At 43.2% G+C, this 20,128-nt stretch overlaps 1 protein-coding gene across 6 annotated transcripts in view; it reads right to left on the bottom strand.

Moving 5' to 3' along the window:
- KCNIP1 (potassium voltage-gated channel interacting protein 1) overlaps positions 1-20,128 on the bottom strand; it is a gene marked incomplete at both ends in the record, with an annotated part of 357,573 nt that overhangs the window by 8,199 nt on the left and 329,246 nt on the right. For 3 of the 6 annotated variants that reach the window (XM_082835805.1, XM_082835807.1, XM_082835803.1), the window contains 4 exons: positions 61-168; positions 896-966; positions 2,375-2,444; positions 3,198-3,322. In XM_082835805.1, coding sequence (XP_082691931.1) covers positions 61-168; positions 896-966; positions 2,375-2,444; positions 3,198-3,322 — 374 coding nt within the window. Of the gene's footprint in view, positions 1-60; positions 169-895; positions 1,027-2,374; positions 2,445-3,197; positions 3,323-7,949; positions 7,983-20,128 lie in introns of all 6 variants that reach the window. The other 3 variants (XM_082835804.1, XM_082835806.1, XM_082835802.1) reach the window with 2 other exon arrangements.

The following is a 20,128-nucleotide window of genomic DNA, read 5'->3' on the forward strand; positions in this document are numbered from 1 at the left end:
TCTCTCTAATTAGGTGCCTTCCCTGTAGCTCTCGCATGCCCCTGGCCTCAGCTCACTTACCTCTTTGTTTATGTATCCATCTTTATTGATGTCATACAAATTAAATGTCCACCTTAGTTTCTCATGGACGGTTCCTCTCAGTAAAATCGACAGAGCAGTTACAAAGTCCTGAGAAGTGGAAGAGGCATGAGAGACATTAACCACCAAGCCATCGGGTGGGGTGAAGCTCTGTCTTTGGGTCAGACTCTGTGACTGCTTTTACAGAATGGTATCTCCCAGGTCCTCTGTCCCCAGAAGGATGTGGCCAAGCTCAGTGAACAGCCCCACCCCCCTTCCACGGCCTACCTTGCCCCATTTTTGGGAAGGAGCTTCTGGAGGAAGAACGGAGCTCAGTGTGTGCTGACACCTACTGTTGCCTTATCGCATGGCTACAATTATTGTACAAGTGGTGGTATCACCTGGTGGCTAAGAACATGGACTCTGGAAACATACCACCTGAGTTCAAAGCCCTCCTTTACCACTTACTGTTTGACCTTGGGAAAGCAACTCAATCTCTCTCTGCCTTACTTTCCTCTTCTGTAAACTGATAATAAATAATAGAACCCTACCTTGTTAGGGTTACTGTGAGGATTAAATGAGTTAATACATGCAGAGCACTAAGTACAGAGACTGCAGCATGGTCAGCGCGGTCTGCATGTGACCGATTAGGCTGTTATTGTTAGTCCCTGAGGTCCTGAGTTCCTGGAGGGTAAGGGCAGTTGCTTCCTCTATCTTCAGGAAATCCTTGTTAAATGGTAAAGGACTGAAGCATTTGATGGTCCACTCCTTCTCCCAACATCTCCATGGTTTAGAGGAAGAGTGATGGGGACCCGGGGCCTCTCAGAGACAAGCATACCTCAAACTTCACGGAGCCCGTCTGCGTGGTGTCGAAGGCATGGAAGAGGTAATGGGCATATGTGCTGGCATCTGCAAGGCACAGAAGGAAAAGCAGGTGATGGGAGCAGGGGTCCTGCAGAGGGGAGATCACTTAAAAACAGTAAGAAAGAGAAGAGAATGATGCTAGGGTGATAGAAGGGAGAAGATTACAGAGTGGGAAAAACTGCTGCTGTAACCTGGGACCCGTTTGGCTTTTCTGGGGTTTAGGTGGGAAGTTCTGGCAAGAGCTGAGACAGGCCCTTGCTCCTAAGTCTAGCCATCCCCAGAGAGAGACGCTCCTGCCTGTCTATGTGTATAATTCTTGTTGGATGAATGACACGGGACTTGTGTGGAGAAGATGCTCTTCTGAGTGGCAGCACAATGCCATGGAATGAGCACCCATTAGGGAGCAGACAGACCTGGTCTTGGAGAGCAGCTCTGTTACTACCTAGCTGTGTAACCCCAGGCATCTAACACAACCTCTCTGAGCTTCACCTTCCCATCTCTGCACAATGTTAAACTTTTCATATAGCCATAACATCAAAACCATCAACCAGCCTGCCACATAGTAAAAACTCAATATAAGAGTGGCACCATAGGACTCAACAAACATCAGTTCTGGGGCCTGCATGGGGTGAAGCTGCCTCCAGCTGGGAGAGTGGTCCTGTCCTGGGTCCCACACCTAAGAAGGCTGCTGAAGAGGTCCATGAGAAACGAGCCCAAGAAGTGTCTGGGACACTTGGATTTCTGTTTCATCAGGACCCGGGGAAGGGGTCCTGCAGGAGAAGGCTCCTGGGGCAGGAAGTAAGTTGGCATGTGACACATTGAAGCCACAGGGAGAGCCTCTGATGCCCCAGACCCGTGGGGTCAGAGCAGGTTCCTGCAGGAGTCAGGCAGAGTGACATAGCGGCTGTGAGCCTGGCACACTTGCTAACCTGATTTATAAGCACAATTTTATTCAACCTGCATCTTTTTGGACTCCTTTATTTTTATAGTCTCTGGTATTTACTGAAGTTCTTTTTCAAGGAAAGCTGTCTTAAGGAAAGGATGGAGTATAGCACAATGGTAGGCCTGTCTTGCCAAAGCTTTAGACAGACACTTTGGGATCTAATTCTGGTCTGCCACTCACTAGCTGTGCAATCTTCCGTGAGCTGCTTAGCCTCTCTGAGACGTAGTTGCCTGGGTCACAGATAACAATACCAGCTTTACAGAGCTGTAAGGAGATTTTGTGATATTGCTTTATCACTCTCCTCTCTGGGAGAAGGTCCATTTTCAGAGCTCTTTTCTGCTAAAGCTTCAGTGAATTCCACACCCTGCAATAAGGGAGGAATTCTGCTCGGAGTTCTCCCCAACCTTGAGGAGGAGGCAGATAACAAGGAAGTATGAACTTGGAGGAAGGAAGGCTGCCAGGGGATGAAGAGAGGGAGCCAGGAGGGATCTGTTTCAAGATCGGACTCACCTCCATGCGGGAAAAACTGGGCGTAGATCTGCTTGAATGTTTCTTCGTTGACCATACCACTGGGGCACTCCTGTGTGAAGGGGGGAGAGTTAGAGGGACTGTCTGAGAGCCTTGAGGTTCCTTGTGATCCCTGGTGGGCGGGGACCGGGCAACCACCTGTGCACCTCCGTATCTCCAAGGTGAGTGGCTGGGAGATAGTTCCACCTTAGGACTGAAGCTGCTTTGCAAAATGATGAGATGTCATCAGAGAACGGGCACTGTGAGGTGGAAAGAGTCTGGGCTTTGGGATTAGAAAGACCTGGGTTCGGATCCTGGCTCAGCCCCTTCTAAGCTTTGTAACTTGGAGTGAGTCAGTCTCTGATTCTCAGTGTCCTTACCTGTAAAATGGGGCTACCAGTACCTTTCCAGCAAGGCTACCATGAGGTTAAATAGATGAAATAATGAGGTAAATTAACACATTGGCTATCAGGCTTGTACTTCAGTCTGTGAGCTTGGTTAGCAGCAGACCTAAATCCCATCATTTCTGGGGCACTAACAGTATTGACAGTGTGAATGGGTTACGCTAAGGCTGGTATCTGGGCCAAGGCTGTGCAATCCTGTGAAGTCTCTGGGCTGTTGGCCAATTTCCCATCTACTGAGACTGCCTTATTCTTGCCTGGCATCTTCCTCTAGCCAGGTGACCTTGCTCTCCTGTTTCCTTTATAGATTTGGCCTTCCTTTTACAACTACACATGTGCAGTTGACGGGTCCCTTTGGCATTTGGGAGAGCTTAATCCCAAATGGGAGATCCTGCCGGGGCCTTCAGAGGCCCTGTGGGTCTTACATTTTTGAAGCCTCGATAAAGGACTTGCAGCTCCCTCTTGGTGAAGTTGGTCTGGGCCTCAAGCTGCTCCAGTCCCTCGGGCCGATGGCAAACCATGGTCATCTCCAACTCGTCTTCAATCTTATCTGGAACCAGAGGAGATGGCATTGAAGCAACGAACCTTGGTGGTCACTCGTCAGCCCGCAGTCTGGGCTGTCAAAAGGGTGGTGTGGTGACCTGAGACATAGGTTCATGGGCTGGGGGGGTCACACTGCAGATGAGCTTCCTGCTTTGAACCCCGCCTCCCCGCTCAGTCACTTTCTGTCTTACCATCAGTCCAGCCATTACTCCAGCTGTGTCGGATACCACCTAGGGAGGGAGCTTCAGCCTTGGAGATAAATGCGTTCCAAGTGGAGATGAGGGCAGAAGTGCTAAAGATAAGTCCACATGAAAACATTTCCTTTTCTTTCAAAATAACTGCTCTGCATCTTCAGTTTGCTGCCCATTGAACCATCTGAATATTCTAGAGACACAGGTAAGTGAGCAGATTGACTAACATCCTCCAAACAGCAAAGGGAGACAAATTCATAAAAAAACCATAGAGTAAACTCTCACCATTTAGGAAACTAGAGGAAGACTAGCTTGATTTGGCAAAAAGTACAAATTACAGCATGTTAAGTATTAATTTAAAAATATGAATGCACTTCCCGGTATTGTAATACCTACCAGACATCCTTAAATAATAGGAAAATGACTTAAATGGGAGCTACTTTATATAAATGAAAGCTTCTGAAGTATTTGAAGAGCTCTAAAAACAGTTGTTTTAAGTAGTAGTTTATTCCTCCTACACATACTATTATACAATGCAATATAATTTTGCACCAGGTATTTAGAAAGTGTCATTTAAAGTATCCCATTGCTCTGTCCATCTCCTACTGTAGGATCACAAAATCTAAAGAAGTGTAACTTACAACGTTTTACCATCACAGAAGGTAAGTGAGTGTTTTCCTCCATCTAACCTTCTTGGCCCATTGTTGCCATGCAGGTATCACCAAATCCATGTATTGAACAACTGTAAATAGGGGCTGGCAAGAGTAGTCATGAGATGGGCATCACTCCATGATGATGGAGAGTGAGGACAGGCTGAGTTTCTATCTGATAGAACAGGATGAGCAGGTGCATTACACTGTGTGCACTTCCCTAGCCAGTGTCAGTCTTTTTGCATCAGATTCTCTCCGCAGTTGTCACTTTTCCTTTGAGACGCTGATCTCAAGGCAAAAGGAATCCGTCAAAGTGAGTTTATATCTTTTATCTCCTCTCTAAGGTAATGGACGTTTGGGTAAGGTTCCAAGGGAGAGACAGAAGAACCTGGTAACAATTCCCAACTGTCATCTTTCTTACATACTGGGAAACATATATCATCTTATCCTACAGAGAGTAAAGCAGATTATTCAATATAAATAAGACTCTGTTTATGCAAAACAGCTGGAAGTGGCCAATTTCCTTATAATTTGAATAGAGCCTTTAAATACTGTTATGTTTCTAGCTAACAAGTTAAGTAGCAATTACTTAAATACTGCAGCATTCTCAAACAAACAAAAAACCCCATGTAAGTCTAATTCAGAATACTCACATATATTTTCAACTCATTTAAAATTAGAATTCAAGTTGTTGGTTTAAATTTCCTAGCGTTAGATTTAATAGCAATTTTATTTTTAAAAATGCACAGATGTTTAACCCTGAAAAGAGGTGAAAGTTATATTAAAATATAAATAAGGAAGACACAAATGCATTTTTGGAAGAAAAGGTGTATTTTTGAAGGCCTCTAGGATACATTTCCGAGTTTATCTTATCCAGAAGCTTAAAAGATTTTTTTTTTTCAGTATTGACTGTGATTAGATTCTTCACAAGCTCAGGGAAATCTCTTTGCAGAAATTCGAGAGAATCTTTCTGACTCAGAAACTGCACTTGGTAACTGTCTCTTTCCTTAAGAATGCACTGGTTATAGATATATCAAATATTAAAACCACTTCATTAAGATAGAACTGGTTTGTTTACTGTCTGACCAGCAGGATCAGTTTCTGTATCGAAGAGATTCTGTAACATCTGAATATTGACTGCCAAGCTTTTGTTTTGTTTTGCTTCTTCATCACCCTCTAATTGTCAGACTATGGTAACATCAGTTGCTGAAGGAAATTTACATATTTGGGATTCAAGATGTTGATGCTGGGAAATCGCCCGCACGGTGGGTGTTAGGGGCTTCAACCAGTGGTTCTTGAATTTCTTTTTACTGTGTTTCATAGTAAGAATTACAATTTACATCACAATCCAGTATACATAAAGGGAAAATTTTATAAAATGTTTTGAAGCAAGGGTTTCATGAAATAGAGTACCATTTCATGAAATGGTACTTTCCCTCAGTAATGTGGGATATACTCTGTTCTCAAATTTAATCATTCCTTTATAAAAATGTGCTGATTGTGACTCTCATGGTCATGACTGGGGAATGGAAAACACTAATTTAATTTGCCTACACTTGTAGCAACCTTATGGGTGCCTCTACAATGGCTTCTGCATAATTTAAGCATTCTTGTCCCTCACATCAGCTCTCCCTTCTCTTTCTCTGTATGCTTCATGGTTCTGGCCACTGTAAATATATTCTGAAGAAACTCTGAAAGGGGCTGTGGAGGTTTTAAAAATCCTTGCTTTCCCCCAGGGAGCCTCTGAGTGCTATCCAGGCGGTCCCACTAAGGGAAGGGGGGTGTGGCCCAGCTCTCTGGTTGGATGAAGAGGAAACAGAATTAACAGATGCGAGCCTCCTTGACAGTTTCTTCTGAGGTTTGTTAAGAGTTTCTGAGGCCAAGTGTTGCTTGTTATTATTATTTTTATTATTAAAAATAATGTTGAGCCAGTTACTAAGTCAGGTTGAGTTTGGATGATAAAGATAAAAATTAACCCAGAGATCTAATACAATGGTGATCACTACCTAACAAGAGTAAATCAGAATACCTTTTGTTTGTAAACTACTTTTGCCCTGTAAAATGTTTTCATGCCCGTTGTCCCACTAAAACTTTGTGTGTAGTGGGAAGTGGGAGAACATTACCCTCTCCATCAGAATATTAGGAAGATGGGGGTCCTAACAGATCAAGAGTTTTCTAACTATAAGTACCTTAAAAAGTGACGAACAATCTATCACTGGGGGCAGTTAAAGCAAGATAGAATAACCAACTGTAGAGGATGCTACATAGGTAATTCCCAGACGGAAGGAAAGTTCGGAGGAGATGATTCAGATTATGTGGACCTTAATGTTTTGGGGTCACAGACTCTTCTGAGTGTGGATGAAAGCGATAGGCCCTCTTAGAAAAAGAAAATGCACCTAACCATGGCATTTTGCCTGTACTTTCCATGAGTTCCTGTATCTTTCAAACACATGGAGCCCATGTTGAGGACTTCTATTACGGGAGATGTCTTCCACACTCTGTCACTAACTGGCTTTGCCTGAGTCCTAGGTGACAGAGCCAGCTGGTGACAGGACTGGACCGCAAATCCAGCCAGTCCAGGGCCTGCTTTATAGATCTGGCTTCCATGTGCCTCTACAATGGCTTCTGCTTCCCTCGAGCACAAAACTGCAAATTGATTGTAACCATCCTTGCAGTAGTTCTGCTCTTGACAAGCTCTGTGCCTGTGTACAAGTGAGGCTCTTAGACTATGAGCAATAGGACGGCCCAAGTCTTTGGTCTTCTCTCTGCTGAGGGTCTCCTCTGTTAGGTCCATAACCATTACACGACCACAGACCATGGCTGTGACCATCTCCTTCTTCCTGTACTGGAAAATATTTTCTCCATCATGGGGTCTCTGGATTGGATTGTGTAACCGCCCATTTAGTTTTGAGGTTACAAAATGTGTTGGTCATTGGCATGAACACAGTCCAAAGATAGGTCTTGTTGGGCCCATAAAATGTGTTTTAATTTTGTTTGGAATTTCCAACATTTAAAGTTGAGAGATTCATGCACAAGTTTGGACTTCTGATTTCTCTTTGAAAATGGGATTCTCTGACAACTTTGGTCTCAACTTCTCACAAGGTAACAGCTTATCAGTGCTGAGCAGGGGCTGATCCCTCTGAGCAGTGAAAGCCTCTAGTGTGCCCTCTGTTCACCCCCGGCTCACTTACTTCAGTTGTGTTCCCTGCTTGGTCCTGCAGGCATCTGAGTTTTGGGCTCCTGATCTATACCTACTTGCCCTTCCACCCACTACCATTCTCCTACCTCACATCACCCAGGCTACCGCCTCTCTCTCCCTCACCATTTGTTTATTTAAACACATTCTGCTTTGTTTCACAAAGGACTTGAAGCTGATTATATGAAATACATATAATAAAATAAAAAGACATAAGGTAATAGGAAAAACTGCCTCAGAAAATATTGATTAGATGAGGAGGTCGAGACCACGGGGGAAAAAGAGAACATAGAAATCCAGGTCATTTGTTCTAAGCAGTTCCTACACTTGAGCCACAAATTGGCTCTGAGATTTTACATATATCTTATTGTCTGTGAGAGAAAAACATATCAGTTTCTTAAGGGGAGCAAAATTTTTCCTGTAACTTGTCTCTAAAAGAATGTTTCCAACTCCTTCTGTTTAGGTGGGGTTTGTTGTTAAGGGGCACAGAGAGTTGGTCAGTGAGAAGACTAATTACAAAATCTACACTTGATTAAGAAGCTCTCCCACTGAAAGTAAAGTGAGCAAAGTAGTCAAGTTAGTTTACACTTCTTTTACCTCTCTGATACTGGTAATACCACCAGGCGATGTCTAGGAAAAAGTAAGAAAACGTTTTACCAAAACCACTCATCAAACAAGCAAAACACGCTTTTAGTTTCCATGGAAGGTCTGCTCTGAGGGTGTCCAGGTCACCATCCAGCTTGACATATGCGAAGAAGTCTCTTGTTAGCAGAGCTGGGACTGACCTTCTCCCATGGTCAGAACAGGTAAGAGCAACGGGTCACCTTGCGGTGCCCACGGCTCCCAGCAGGGAGCTCCTTGAGCGTGCCCGCAGCCATGCAGCCCGAAGAGAGGTGGGATGGCATGGGGCAGAGGATGAACGGATGTGGATGGGCCTTGGAAATACCTGCATGTTTGATTGAAGAGTGGCTCATAAGATAACCCTCCACAACGGAGGCCCCATTGCCACGCTCTGCCACTTTGTGATTTGAAACTGCATTCTTGCAGGATTCTTTATTCACTCACTCAACAACTATCAATGAAGTACCTACTATGTGTATCTCAGTGGATGAAACAACCCTGTTCCCTGCTCTCATGGAGCTTACAATCTACAAGTCTTTGCTTCTCTCTTTCCTTCTCAAGCTTGATAAGTAACACAGATGCAGAAGGGGGAAAAGGACTACTGAAAAAATGAATTAGCACATTCGGATGAGTGGGCAGGGTGGTTGAAGGCAAAATCCCCTACTACACAGAATGTAAAACATAAGGAAAAACATCAGACCTGGAAAATCCTCCATTGCACGGTGGAGTAGGGTGGATCCAGGTCCCAGAGAGTGGGAAACAGGCTCTATTTGCTGCTCTCCTGCTGGCCTTTTTGGACCGATTTGGGGGTCAGCCTAGTTTCCTCTGTAGACTATTATGTGAACTTCCTCCTGTCTTTCCAGTATCCCTGACCAAGAGTGCATATGGCAGACCAGCCACCACTTAGTGTGTCTTAGTCACTCCTTACCCACAGCCCCAGGCAGGAAAGGCTTATTTTCCTGCTGCCCCTAAAAGTGGTGGTATAGGTGGGTGTCCTTTGGTAAGTATTTCTGCTCTTGTCTCCTGATCTGAATCCCATGGGAGAAACTTATTTTGCTGGATTTAGTTGCCCCCTTTTATCACTCTGATAGGTAGCATTTGTATTTATTTGTTTTTCTAGTAGAGGTTTTTTTTTTTTTTTTTTTTTTTTGCGGTGCGTGGGCCTCTCACTGTTGTGGCCTCTCCCGTTGCGGACCACAGGCTCCGGACCCGCAGGCTCAGCGGCCGTGGCTCACGGGCCTAGCCGCTCCGCAGCATGTGGGATCCTCCCCAACCAGGGCACGAACCCATGTCCCCTGCATCAGCAGGCAGACTCTCAACCACTGTGCCACCAGGGAAGCCCTACTAGTAGAGGTTATTTTTAGAACGGTTTTAAGTTTATAGAAAAGTTGCACAGAAAATAGAGAGTTCTTATGTACCCCACCCTCACAGTGTCCCCTATTTTAACATCTTGCATTGGTGTGGTATATTTGTTACAATTGAAAAACCAGGATTGATATATTATTTTTAATTAAAGCCCATAGTTTACATTTGAGTTCACTCTTTGTGTGGTATAGTTCTATAGGTTTTGACAAATGTCTAATGCCATGTATCCACCATTATAGTATCCTACAGAATAGTTTTACTGCTCTAAAAATGCTAGGGTAGCAGCATTCTTGCACAGATATGTCTAAAACTATGGACTGAGCTTCTCTGGCATGCCAGGAATGTGACAGGTATTGGGAGACAGATGAAAAGATATAATGTCTGTTCACATGGAGTTCTTAGACTGATGGGTAGGGCACACACATAGACCAAGAATTACAAACTCAAATGCCAATATTAGTTGGTAGGTAATTTAGATGAATTGGATGATGTATGTACAGCCATAGAGAGTGGTGGGGACTGAGAACTGGCGAGCCATTGACCCATGAAAGGGAAATAGCTGTTATGCAGCCAGTTGTCACGTAGCATTTAAGCCTGGTGAGTCCAGATCTTCAGATTTTTCAAGAGATGCTACTATTAAAAGATGACTTGTGTCCTGATTCCTAGCTGTAATCAATGAATTTAACATTTATACATACAGCATGAGCCAAATATAATATTCCTGTTTGTAGAATATTGTGAATTGCTGGTCTGGAATTCTTCATTGGCAAATCATTCCAAGCAGTGTGGATATGGCTAAGACACTGGGAGCCAAGAGGAGGAAGCTCTTAACTAATGCCACTTGGATGGAGGAGACCAGAAGGGGCCGCAGGGAAGATTTCAAGGGGAGGTGATAATTTATTTGAGTCTTGAAGGAAGAGGGACAAAGGAACAGCATATGAAAAGGCACAGAAGCCGAAAAGGCCCTGGAATTGTAAACTTTCTTGTAGCAGAGCTGACCTCCCACTAAGAAAAGCTAGAAAAGGAGGATTAAGAAAATCACATCTGTTTGGAGAGCTACCAAGATAGCCTGAACTTTAGAAGCCATGATTCTGGAGGGAAGAAAAACTCAGTAAAGTGAGTCTGACAATCAATGCTGCTTTTTAACTCAAGTGCGTTTAAAGTGGCCTGGGTAATGAGACTGAGAAACTGAGCAAAAATGGTCTGCTAAGCAAAGAATGTGAGCAGAACTCTCAGCAATCTGGGAAGACAAAAATGGGGTCAGTGCCCCAAAGACATTCAGGACTTGAGGGGCCCGGACTGGAGGGGCCACAGAGAAATGAGCCTGGTAGCTCTAGCTGCTTATTCCCTCAAGGCTTTTGCTAATTCCTAAGTGACACAGGTCAAGAGAAACTGCGCAAAAGCCATGGCCAAACAGAGCTTCGGGCAGGCTCACAGTGTTGGGAGTTAAGTGCTGGAGTTCTGGGTCTTCCTAGGAGGAGGGTTCCTGGTAAACACCCAGGCTTTCAGTTTGACCCCTAAAGGATAACATACTAGGAGCAAGAACAAGTTAGAAATAGATCAGGCCTTACAGAGATTGAAATCCAGCCTCAAAATAGCTCAGCCCCTGTTTGGATTAAGTTTATCTGCCCCTACTCTGTTACCTCCTAGAAGTTGAAGGCTCAGCTAGGTAGTTTACAGATTTTTTATTCTAATGTCCACTTTTCATTGAAAACTTGCCAGGCATATTAAGAGCCAGGACCAAAAGAAACAGATAGAATATACCAATGTAGTAATAGATTTATGGGATTTAGATATTGGACCAATCAAGCATGGGCTTTAAAATAATAATGAAAGATGCTCAAGAAAATAGATAAAAAAGGTGAAGAATTCTACCAGAGGACCAGAATATATACAAGAAAGTAAGTGTAAAATTCTAGAATTGAAAAGTGTATTATACAAAATCAACAACTAAATAGACCAATTTATCAGTAGGTTATGCACAGATGAAGAGAAAATTAATGATTTGGTAGATAGGTTGAGAGAAAAATATACTTACTGATGCACAAGAGAGAAAAAAATGGGAAGTACAGATAAGAGCATAAGACATGATGAAAAATTCTAACTTAGGTATGATTGGAGTTCCAAAAACAAAGGAGATAAAGAATGATGCTGAAGCAACATTTGAAGAGATAAATAAATGAGAATTTTAAAAATGGATATACTAAATCAAGCCACAGATTCAAGAAGACTACAAACCTCAAGGAGATAATCACAAAGAAAAACCACACTAAGAACATCACAGTACAACTGCTGAAGTACAAAAACAAATAGAAAATCTTCCATACATGAGAGCAATCTTCAAGTTATAACCAAACCTTGACTAAATGCTGCTTGCAAGCATAAGGACACAGCAAAGGCAAAACTAAAAGAATGTAAAAGGATACAGCATGCAAATACGAATCAAGAAATCCTGTCATGGCTATTTTAACATCAGCTAAAATAAACTTTAAGGCAAGAAGCTTTGCTGGAGAGAAAGAGGGAGTTTTCATAATGAAAGGGGCCATTCACTAGGAAGACATAACAAAATTCTAAATTAGTATGCAATAAGAATAGCTTGAGGGCTTCCCTGGTGGCGCAGTGGTTGAGAATCTGCCTGCCGATGCAGGGGACACGGGTTCGAGCCCTGGTCTGGGAAGATCCCACATGCCGCAGAGCAAGTAGGCCCGTGAGCCACAACTACTGAGCCTGCGCGTCTGGAGCCTGTGCTCCGCAACAAGGGAGGCCGCGATAGTGAGAGGCCCGCGCACCGCGACGAAGAGTGGCCCCCACTTGCCGCAACTATAGAAAGCCCTCGCACAGAAACGAAGACCCAACACAGCCAAAAATAAATAAATAAATAAATTTTAAAAATTAAAAAAAAAAGAGAATAACTTGAAAATACATATAAAGCAAAGGCTAACAGACCCAAAAGGAGAAATAGCAAATTCATAATCAGAATTGGAGATTTTAAAACACCTCTCTCAGAAACTGATAAAACAAAAGATCAATAAGCGTATAGAAGCTATGAGCAATGCAATGAACAAACTTGGCCTCACTGACACATGTAGATCTCTTTACCCAACAATCATAGAATACACACCCTTTCCAAGTGCACATAGAACACTTACCGAAATTGATCGTTTCCTGGCTCCTAAAGCCAATCTCAAAAAAGCTCAAAGAACTGAAATTATTCAGAATGTTTTCTGTCCAAAGGGAAATTAAACAAGAAATCAAGAGTAAAAAGAAAACAAGGAAATCTCCAAATGTTTGGAAATCAAGCAACATGGTTCTAATTCCTAAGTGTCCCATGTATCAAAGAAGAAATCTCATGGAAATCAGAAAGTATTTTGAAGTAAATGACAATGAAAATATGACATATTGAAACTTGTAGGATGCCATTAAAACTGTACCCAGAGGGAAATTTAAAAGAGCATAACATACTCGAGCTGCAAATAATTTATGTGACAGTGTGCATGAAATTGAATGCTGTGCTATCTCTTTTATCATATTTTTCATGTTTCCAGAGATTCATTTTTAATGTTGCCTAAACTATGTTCGTTACATTGGAGACTATATTAGTGATAGCATGCTGGCATTTGAAAATGTAATTTTTTACTCTCCCCTATACATAGTTTGTTGGTTTATTCTGGGCAACTTTAACACCATCTTTTGATTGACAAATTACCCCAAGGTAATCGGGGTGAAGATCCTTGTTGGTGTCTGTGTGGAGCAGAGGGGGAAATAAGCTCCGTTTGGACCCTTAAGTATAATCCTGGAAGCTGAGATTCTTACAGCCAAGGCTTAGAGGTGAGTCATAAGCTCAAGCAGACACACACAGCACACAACTCATCAGCTCTGAATTTTATAAACTTAACGATGAGTCCCAGGAGTGCTGAGCCTTGACAAAGATTTTTCTGAGTGTTCCAGACATTTTTTTCAGTCTTCTTGGTTCAATAAAACTCAAATCATGTTTTGCTCCAAGCACTGGTTCTCTTAATCTTGAAACCCTCCTGACCCTTTTAAACAAAATTGAATTTATACGTTTCTCATTCATTTACACCTTAGTCCTGAAAATGTTCTGAAAAAAACAGAGTCTTACCAAAAATAATATTTGAGTACTGCTACTTCCATCAGATGGGAGGTTTTCCAGATGAAATGTCTCAAAAAATATATATATAGGGCTTCCCTGGTGGCGCAGTGGTTGAGAGTCCGCCTGCCGATGCAGGGGCCACGGGTTCGTGCCCCGGTCCGGGAGGATCCCACATGCCGCTGAGCGGCTGGGCCCGTGAGCCATGGCCGCTGAGCCTGCACGTCCGGAGCCTGTGGTCCGCAACGGGAGAAGCCACAACAGTGAGAGGCCCACGTACCGCAAAAAAAAAAAAAAAAAAAAAAAAAAAAATATATATATATATATATATATATATATATTTACTTGAAATATATATATGTATATATGTGTGTGTGTATGTATATATGTACATATATATATATAGAGAGAGAGAGACAGAAAGTATTTCAGTTCTCTGACTTATATATATATATAGAGAGAGAAAGTATTTCAGTTCTCTGACCTTTCTCCTCAAATGGGGGTGTTTTTGAGGGTGGCCTTCAGATCAGCACACTGGGTGTGTGGAAGCGGCATGTCAGATGCACCTTGCACTTCTTGGGGGTGGTGGTAGTGGTAGAAATTGTCAGCAATGTAATGCAATTATTAAAAGTCCACAAAATCACTACACAGATTGTGATGTAAGTCACCGTTCTTTTGATTGTGTGGCAGTGTAACATTCACACAGTTTTCACCAAGAATGAGAAAACAAAGAAACTCCTGGGAAAGAAGTAAGTCACCTACATCCCAGGGTTGGCAGGAAGAAGGAGCCCTAAATGGTATTTCAGGACAAGGAGCAAGGCTACATATATTAGGGACTCTTGTGTCCCCTCATCTCCAAAGCAAACACTTCTGTCCAGCTAAGGCCCCAACCAGGCTGCAGAGTAGAAATAAACGGCAGGTTCACTGCAGTGTCTCAGACACAAGCGAAAATCTCTATATAATGTTGTAAGTGGACCTCTTTGTCTGGAAAAAGTGTCCCAGGATGAAACTTTTGATGATTTATTTAGGTAGCTCCAGCAGTTTCTACAGCTCTAGGGGGGAAGTAGTTATATCCTGCCACCAGCTAGTATTCAGGAAGTAGTGGGGAAACCTCCCACCATGTCTCCTTTGGTCTCAGCTGGATATTGCTCGGAAGTTCCAGCACATGGGGACAGTCAGTTAATGAGCAGTGGCTGCCCTGCTTTGGACACAGAGGGCATACTACACAGGATGAGTGGTTCTAGAATATTTCTGCAGGAAATCAGAGGATTACATGGGTGGGATTTTGTTACTTCTCTTGACTGGGAGGCTAAAATGATTTATTGCAAATGAGGAAGAGGAAAAAATAGTGTCTAGATGCTTTTAGTATTAAGATGGAAAAATGAAGGTACAGAGAGAGGCTGAAGGAATTACTCAAAGGAAAAGTAAAATTGCCATGTGAATAAGATTTATCTCAAGTTGGCATAGAATTTTCTCATTCATGGAAAGTCATTGGATCAAGGTCAGGCTAAGGTGTCAGTCGTTCAGTCTGCTTTTTGAAGAGTAGTTAACTGCCACCCAGATAACTTGACAACTTCCTGAGTGACGGTTTCCAAGCAGAGGGCTTGCTTTGATGCGCTGGTAAGTGTTTAACAACTGGCTCTTGGGGGAGTGGGGGAGAAGGCTGCTTGATACAATTTTCCAATATCCTTGGTGCAAATATTCCCATCATAACCTAGTTCAGACTATCAACATGAAGTCACTGAATATGGATTTGGGAAGTGAAACCCATGATTCACCAGTATGACCTGACTCCATCACATTCTAGCTACTATTTTAGAAGAGCTGTCTTATGCTCAACTATCCCAAATTCGTGTACTAAAGACCTGAAAACCAGTTCAACACTCGTGAAATATTCAATTTCACAGAGTAGGTTTAGCCCCTGTAACCCAACCAAATAAACCCTTTCTTTGTTAGTGGAAAAAGAAACTCCTGTATGCCTTACAGAATAAACACAAGCACGGAAATAATGGAGACTGGCCAAGTGAGCTTTCTCTGGAATTCAGTATTAATGCATCCTCATAGTAAGTGCCTGTCTTGGTGAGCTCAGAGAGCATGCTAATAGTTTTAGAATTGATCTAATCATCTCACTGTCCCTAGGAGGTATGTGGTCATTAGACTAATTTGAGTTATAATCATACCCATCTTGTAGCTGCGAATCTAAAGAGATAAGATATATAAAGTGCTCTCTGCATACAGCAGGTGCACAAAAATGTTATTCCCGCCTTCTAGTGTATTAAGACTGTGATTTTAAGGGTCATTCTCAACAGCAGAATCCAATAATCCTGTCTGTTAGACACTTTCTAGGTCATGATTACAACTTTTCTGATGGATCTAGTTAATTACGTGTGCTTCTCTTCGATATAGGAAAATTTTCTTGTTCTGTGATTTACTCTGTCAGATAGGCACCCAGTTGCCAGTTCAGGTTGGACGTTAACTAGCTAAAGCGAATATTATCATTCTATATTAACTGCAATGGACATAAGCAAACACAAGACTCTGGATGAAAGAGCTGTTAAGCATCTTGGTCTGCAGACAGCCAGGGAACAGGGCAGAGTTTCTGTGGGTGGTGGACACCAGAAATGCAGGGCCTGCAGTGTTAGCAAATAGACATAATAACTGCTGGTCATTGAGAAAATTTCCAGCCTCTTCTCCCTTAGAGTTATTACATGGCTCTATGTCCTCTGCCCTTAATAATCCAGACACAGTGTGCCTTGCTATGGTCCATTTCGTAGCTGGAGAAGGGAATTGGATGTTACCCTCAACTGGAACAGGAGCTGCCAAACGCAAAGACTGCAGCCAGGTTGTCTGAGAATGTCTGCCTGTGTGCCCAGAGGCAGGGAGAAGGTGGCAAGGTGTCATCTCCAGGACTCAGCTCGTAAGCCTGTTAACCGTGCACTTAATAAATGAAGACTTGGCAGACACACCTTGAATTATTAATGAAGTTATTCAGCTTTGATTGTTTCCTTCTTTGGCGGAAAGGTTATTCACTCAAATGCCTTTGATTAGACTATACAGTACATCACAATTGGGCCTATTTTATGTGCAACTTTATGGTGATAATAGTTCTGTCTCATTTAGAAGCAAATCAGACGTTATGAACTTCGTGATTTATTAATGTTTTGATTTCTATAAATGTCAGTACACCTCATATCCCATCAGAGAGCCCGAGAACAATCAGTGCAGGGCCAATAAAAATGTAAAATGAAACCATCGTTAAAAAAGGAAAGACTGGCTGAAAAAAAAAAAAAAAAAAAAGGAAAGACTGCCTGTTAAAAAAACCCTGCTGCCTCTCTGGATTGTTTCAGTATCCAGGTCATTACCACGAAGGCCTCCTCCACCCCCCGGCCCCACCCCTACCCCCTGCACAGCCCCACTTAAGCACAGCCTGCATGAGACTGTCTGGGGAAGCTCCGTCCTACTCGTTTATTCTGTGTGGACTGAAATAAAACACAAGAGGTGAAGAGTCGAAACTGGAGGGGCCCCTGGAGCCTACCCCCAGACTTCTCATCCTCGAGAAAGCAGGATAAGGGGGTCCCTCTCCATCAAATTCACCCCAGTACAACCCACCACCTCTCTGCTGAATCTTCAGGATAAAGCCCAGATTCCCCAGCTGGCGTTGAAGAGTCTCTCCTGGGGGCCCAGTTTACCTTTCCAGAACAATTCCCCACAACTACACGGCACGGATCTTTTGCAATAGCTGCAGATTCTACTGGTATGTGGACCCCCATCTCTGCCAAAGCATGTGATCAGCTGATCGCAATCCCAGGCACCCTTGAAACCTAAGAGCCATCTCCTCCGGGCAGCTCTCAAAAACAGCACATGGAAAGCTCTCGGTCTGTCCAAACTCCTGAAGCACTTATTATCTCTGAACAATCACCCAGTAGGTATCAGAATCTACCTTTGGGTGTTGCAGTTTACATTTACAGGAGTGAGGTGAGGTGGAGTGGGGGTAGGGAGACTATGTCTTGTCCTTATTTTTGTTTTGTTTTTAGTATCCTACTATATGATGTCTAGTATCTGCTTTGCACATAGTAGGTGAACAGTAAGGGCTCATTATTTGCTAAAAGTGTGTAGCGCTATTAGGAGCTGAATGGGAATTACATTAAGAGTCCCAAGACAGCAGCCAAGAGACTAACTGGAAAGCAGCTGGCTAATTTAGTGGCTAATTCCATCATTTGACAGTTTAGTTCAGAAATCACAATCTGGCAGTCCACAGGGTACAGTTGTTATCTCACTCCTTTTACATGTGAATTTTGCCAACATTTATTTCACATAAAATATGGATTTTGGCTTCTCTCTAGAAATCTGAAGTTACAGCTCTGCAGGCCTGCATTATCACATAGCACAACTGGCTGGAGCGGAGGAGAAGCTGCTCGCTCTAGACAGAGCAAGTGTACTCTAGTAAACCGCAGACCCTACTACTCCCTATTACCTCTCCAACGCTAAGACCAAGGGAGGGTTGTTATCTATCATCATTCATTTACATTAACTGCCTGAGTCTGTGGTCCTGTTTAACAGCCCCTCTCTCCTACCCCATACCATGTTTTTCCAAGTGACTTTTGTGTGTTTTGTGATATTCTAGAAACGTGACCGAATTTCATTTTTGGGGTTCCAGGCAACATGGAGAAAAAAAGGGTGCCCTGTGATTAGAGAGGACCTTTGTGCAGATCCAGGCTGTGTCCTTAGATGATGCTTCTGTGCTGCTAACATCACATGCATCAAGAATGGGGTTGACATACAGGTTCTGTTTCAGTACATTTCAGCCTTCTATTTTACAGAGCACTCTTCACATCGCTTAGCTCCTGTGAGATACGTGTTATATTATTTTCATTTTACAGAGGAGAAAACTGAGGTTCAGAGAAAATATTATTATTCCCTTTTATTAAGAGAAATGGAACCAGAGATCTTATGAGACATCCCTGAGGTTATCAAGATGGTGAGTAGAAGTGCAAAGACTAATCTCATCATCTGATTGACAGTCAGATACTTACTGGCATAAAGGACCACCCTATGGGTCTCCCCTGGGCCCACTCCTGTGTCTTTGTGTTTGTTCCTCTGTCTCAGCAAATCAGGGGCTACATTCCTCTTTCTGCACTTTCTGCATTCCACTTTCTGCACTTGAGGATTTACAGAGCCCAGTCTGTGGCAGGAGGGAAGACACCAAGTGGCTTCAGGCTTTTTCTCCCCATAACTTCCCCTGCCTCAAACTCTGCCATCCATTTAGCATTTCTAATTTTGTTTCCTGTTTCTGAGTATGAGGGTAGCCTTCACTATGGGTGACAAGTTGTAGAAGTCCCAGAGCATATGAGTTACGGAGAGGTACACTGATCCTGCCCTCTAACTTCACAGATATGGCTCCCGGGGCCCAGAGAGGGAACCGGACTTGTCCAAGGTCACACACTGGATTCCTGGCAGAGCAGGATTGAACTCAGGTCAGTCCTTCTGGCAATCCAGTATTTTTTTCACAGCACTATTTACTCCTTCAACAAATAATTACTGAGTGCCTACTAGATGCCAGTCACTCTTCCAGGCACTGGGGACGAAGAAGTGAACAGAGGTGGTGATGTGTCCTGTGAATGACGATAATGCAGGGTTACAGGACTAGAGAAATGGGTCACGGGAGGCACTATTTTATACAGGGTGGTCGGGGAAGGCGGCAACCCAATTAGGCATCAGTAAGTGGGGAAAAATGGTAAGCTTTGCAGCCAAAGTAGTCAGGTCTGAATCCCAGCCCTGCAGCTTCATAGTGGACAAGCCTGAGCAAGTTCTGTATTCTGAGACTCACAGTGAAATGGGCACAGTACCACCCATCTCCCAGGCTGTTGGGATCAGAGGAACCACTGCACAGAAAGCACCTGACTTGTAGAAGGCACTCAGTGAAGTCCCCTCCTCACTTTAGTGCAGGGGCCTCAGCTTTCTAATAGGTGTCTTTGCTTGGCTATGAGAGGGGTGCAACCTACAAAGAGCCCACATAACACTCCATTAGCCAGGGTTGGCCAACTGGAAGGCTTTTGTAGATTAAGAGGATGAAGGAGCCAGGGTTAATTAGCTGAGTTAGTTTGTGAATGCATTAGTGGGTCACAGGGCTCTGAAGGTATTTAATCTGAGTGGTGGGTGGCAACTGTTAAGCTTGGAGTGATGCTTTGATGAAACTTCCCAGATTGGAGCTGTGGCTTGGAATTCCCAGCCCTTCTGAGACAAACAGTATTTCTCATCATTGGACATAAGTCTCAAAGTGGCTTACAGTAAAGCTTAAGTTGGATCATAGAAGTCTTTGAAAATTAAGTCTCAAATATAAGAAACCCAAACAGCTTCTGCACGTGCCTCCTCTGTGAAGCCTTCCCAGGCCCCCCGCCTTCATCTCGAGGCCTGATAAATTCTGTCTATAGCGGTCAATTCTACGGGATTACGGGGTGGGGACACTGCAGGAGAAGGCACACTTTCCTTTTCACTTTACAGCTTTGTTACCATTTGAAATATTTTTTAAGCTATATGTATGGATTGCTATTATAATTTAAATGTTTTGGTTAAAAACATTACATTTTGAGTGGGATAATGTAAGTAGATGCCATTTATTTCATTGTGAAGCTGGTGCTAGTTAAGTCTGGCCCAGTGCGATCGGTGTTTTGTAGTGCAATGG

The sequence above is a fragment of the Leucopleurus acutus genome (genome assembly GCF_964270905.1).
Source record: "Leucopleurus acutus genome assembly, chromosome: 3".
NCBI lineage: Eukaryota > Metazoa > Chordata > Mammalia > Artiodactyla > Delphinidae > Leucopleurus > Leucopleurus acutus.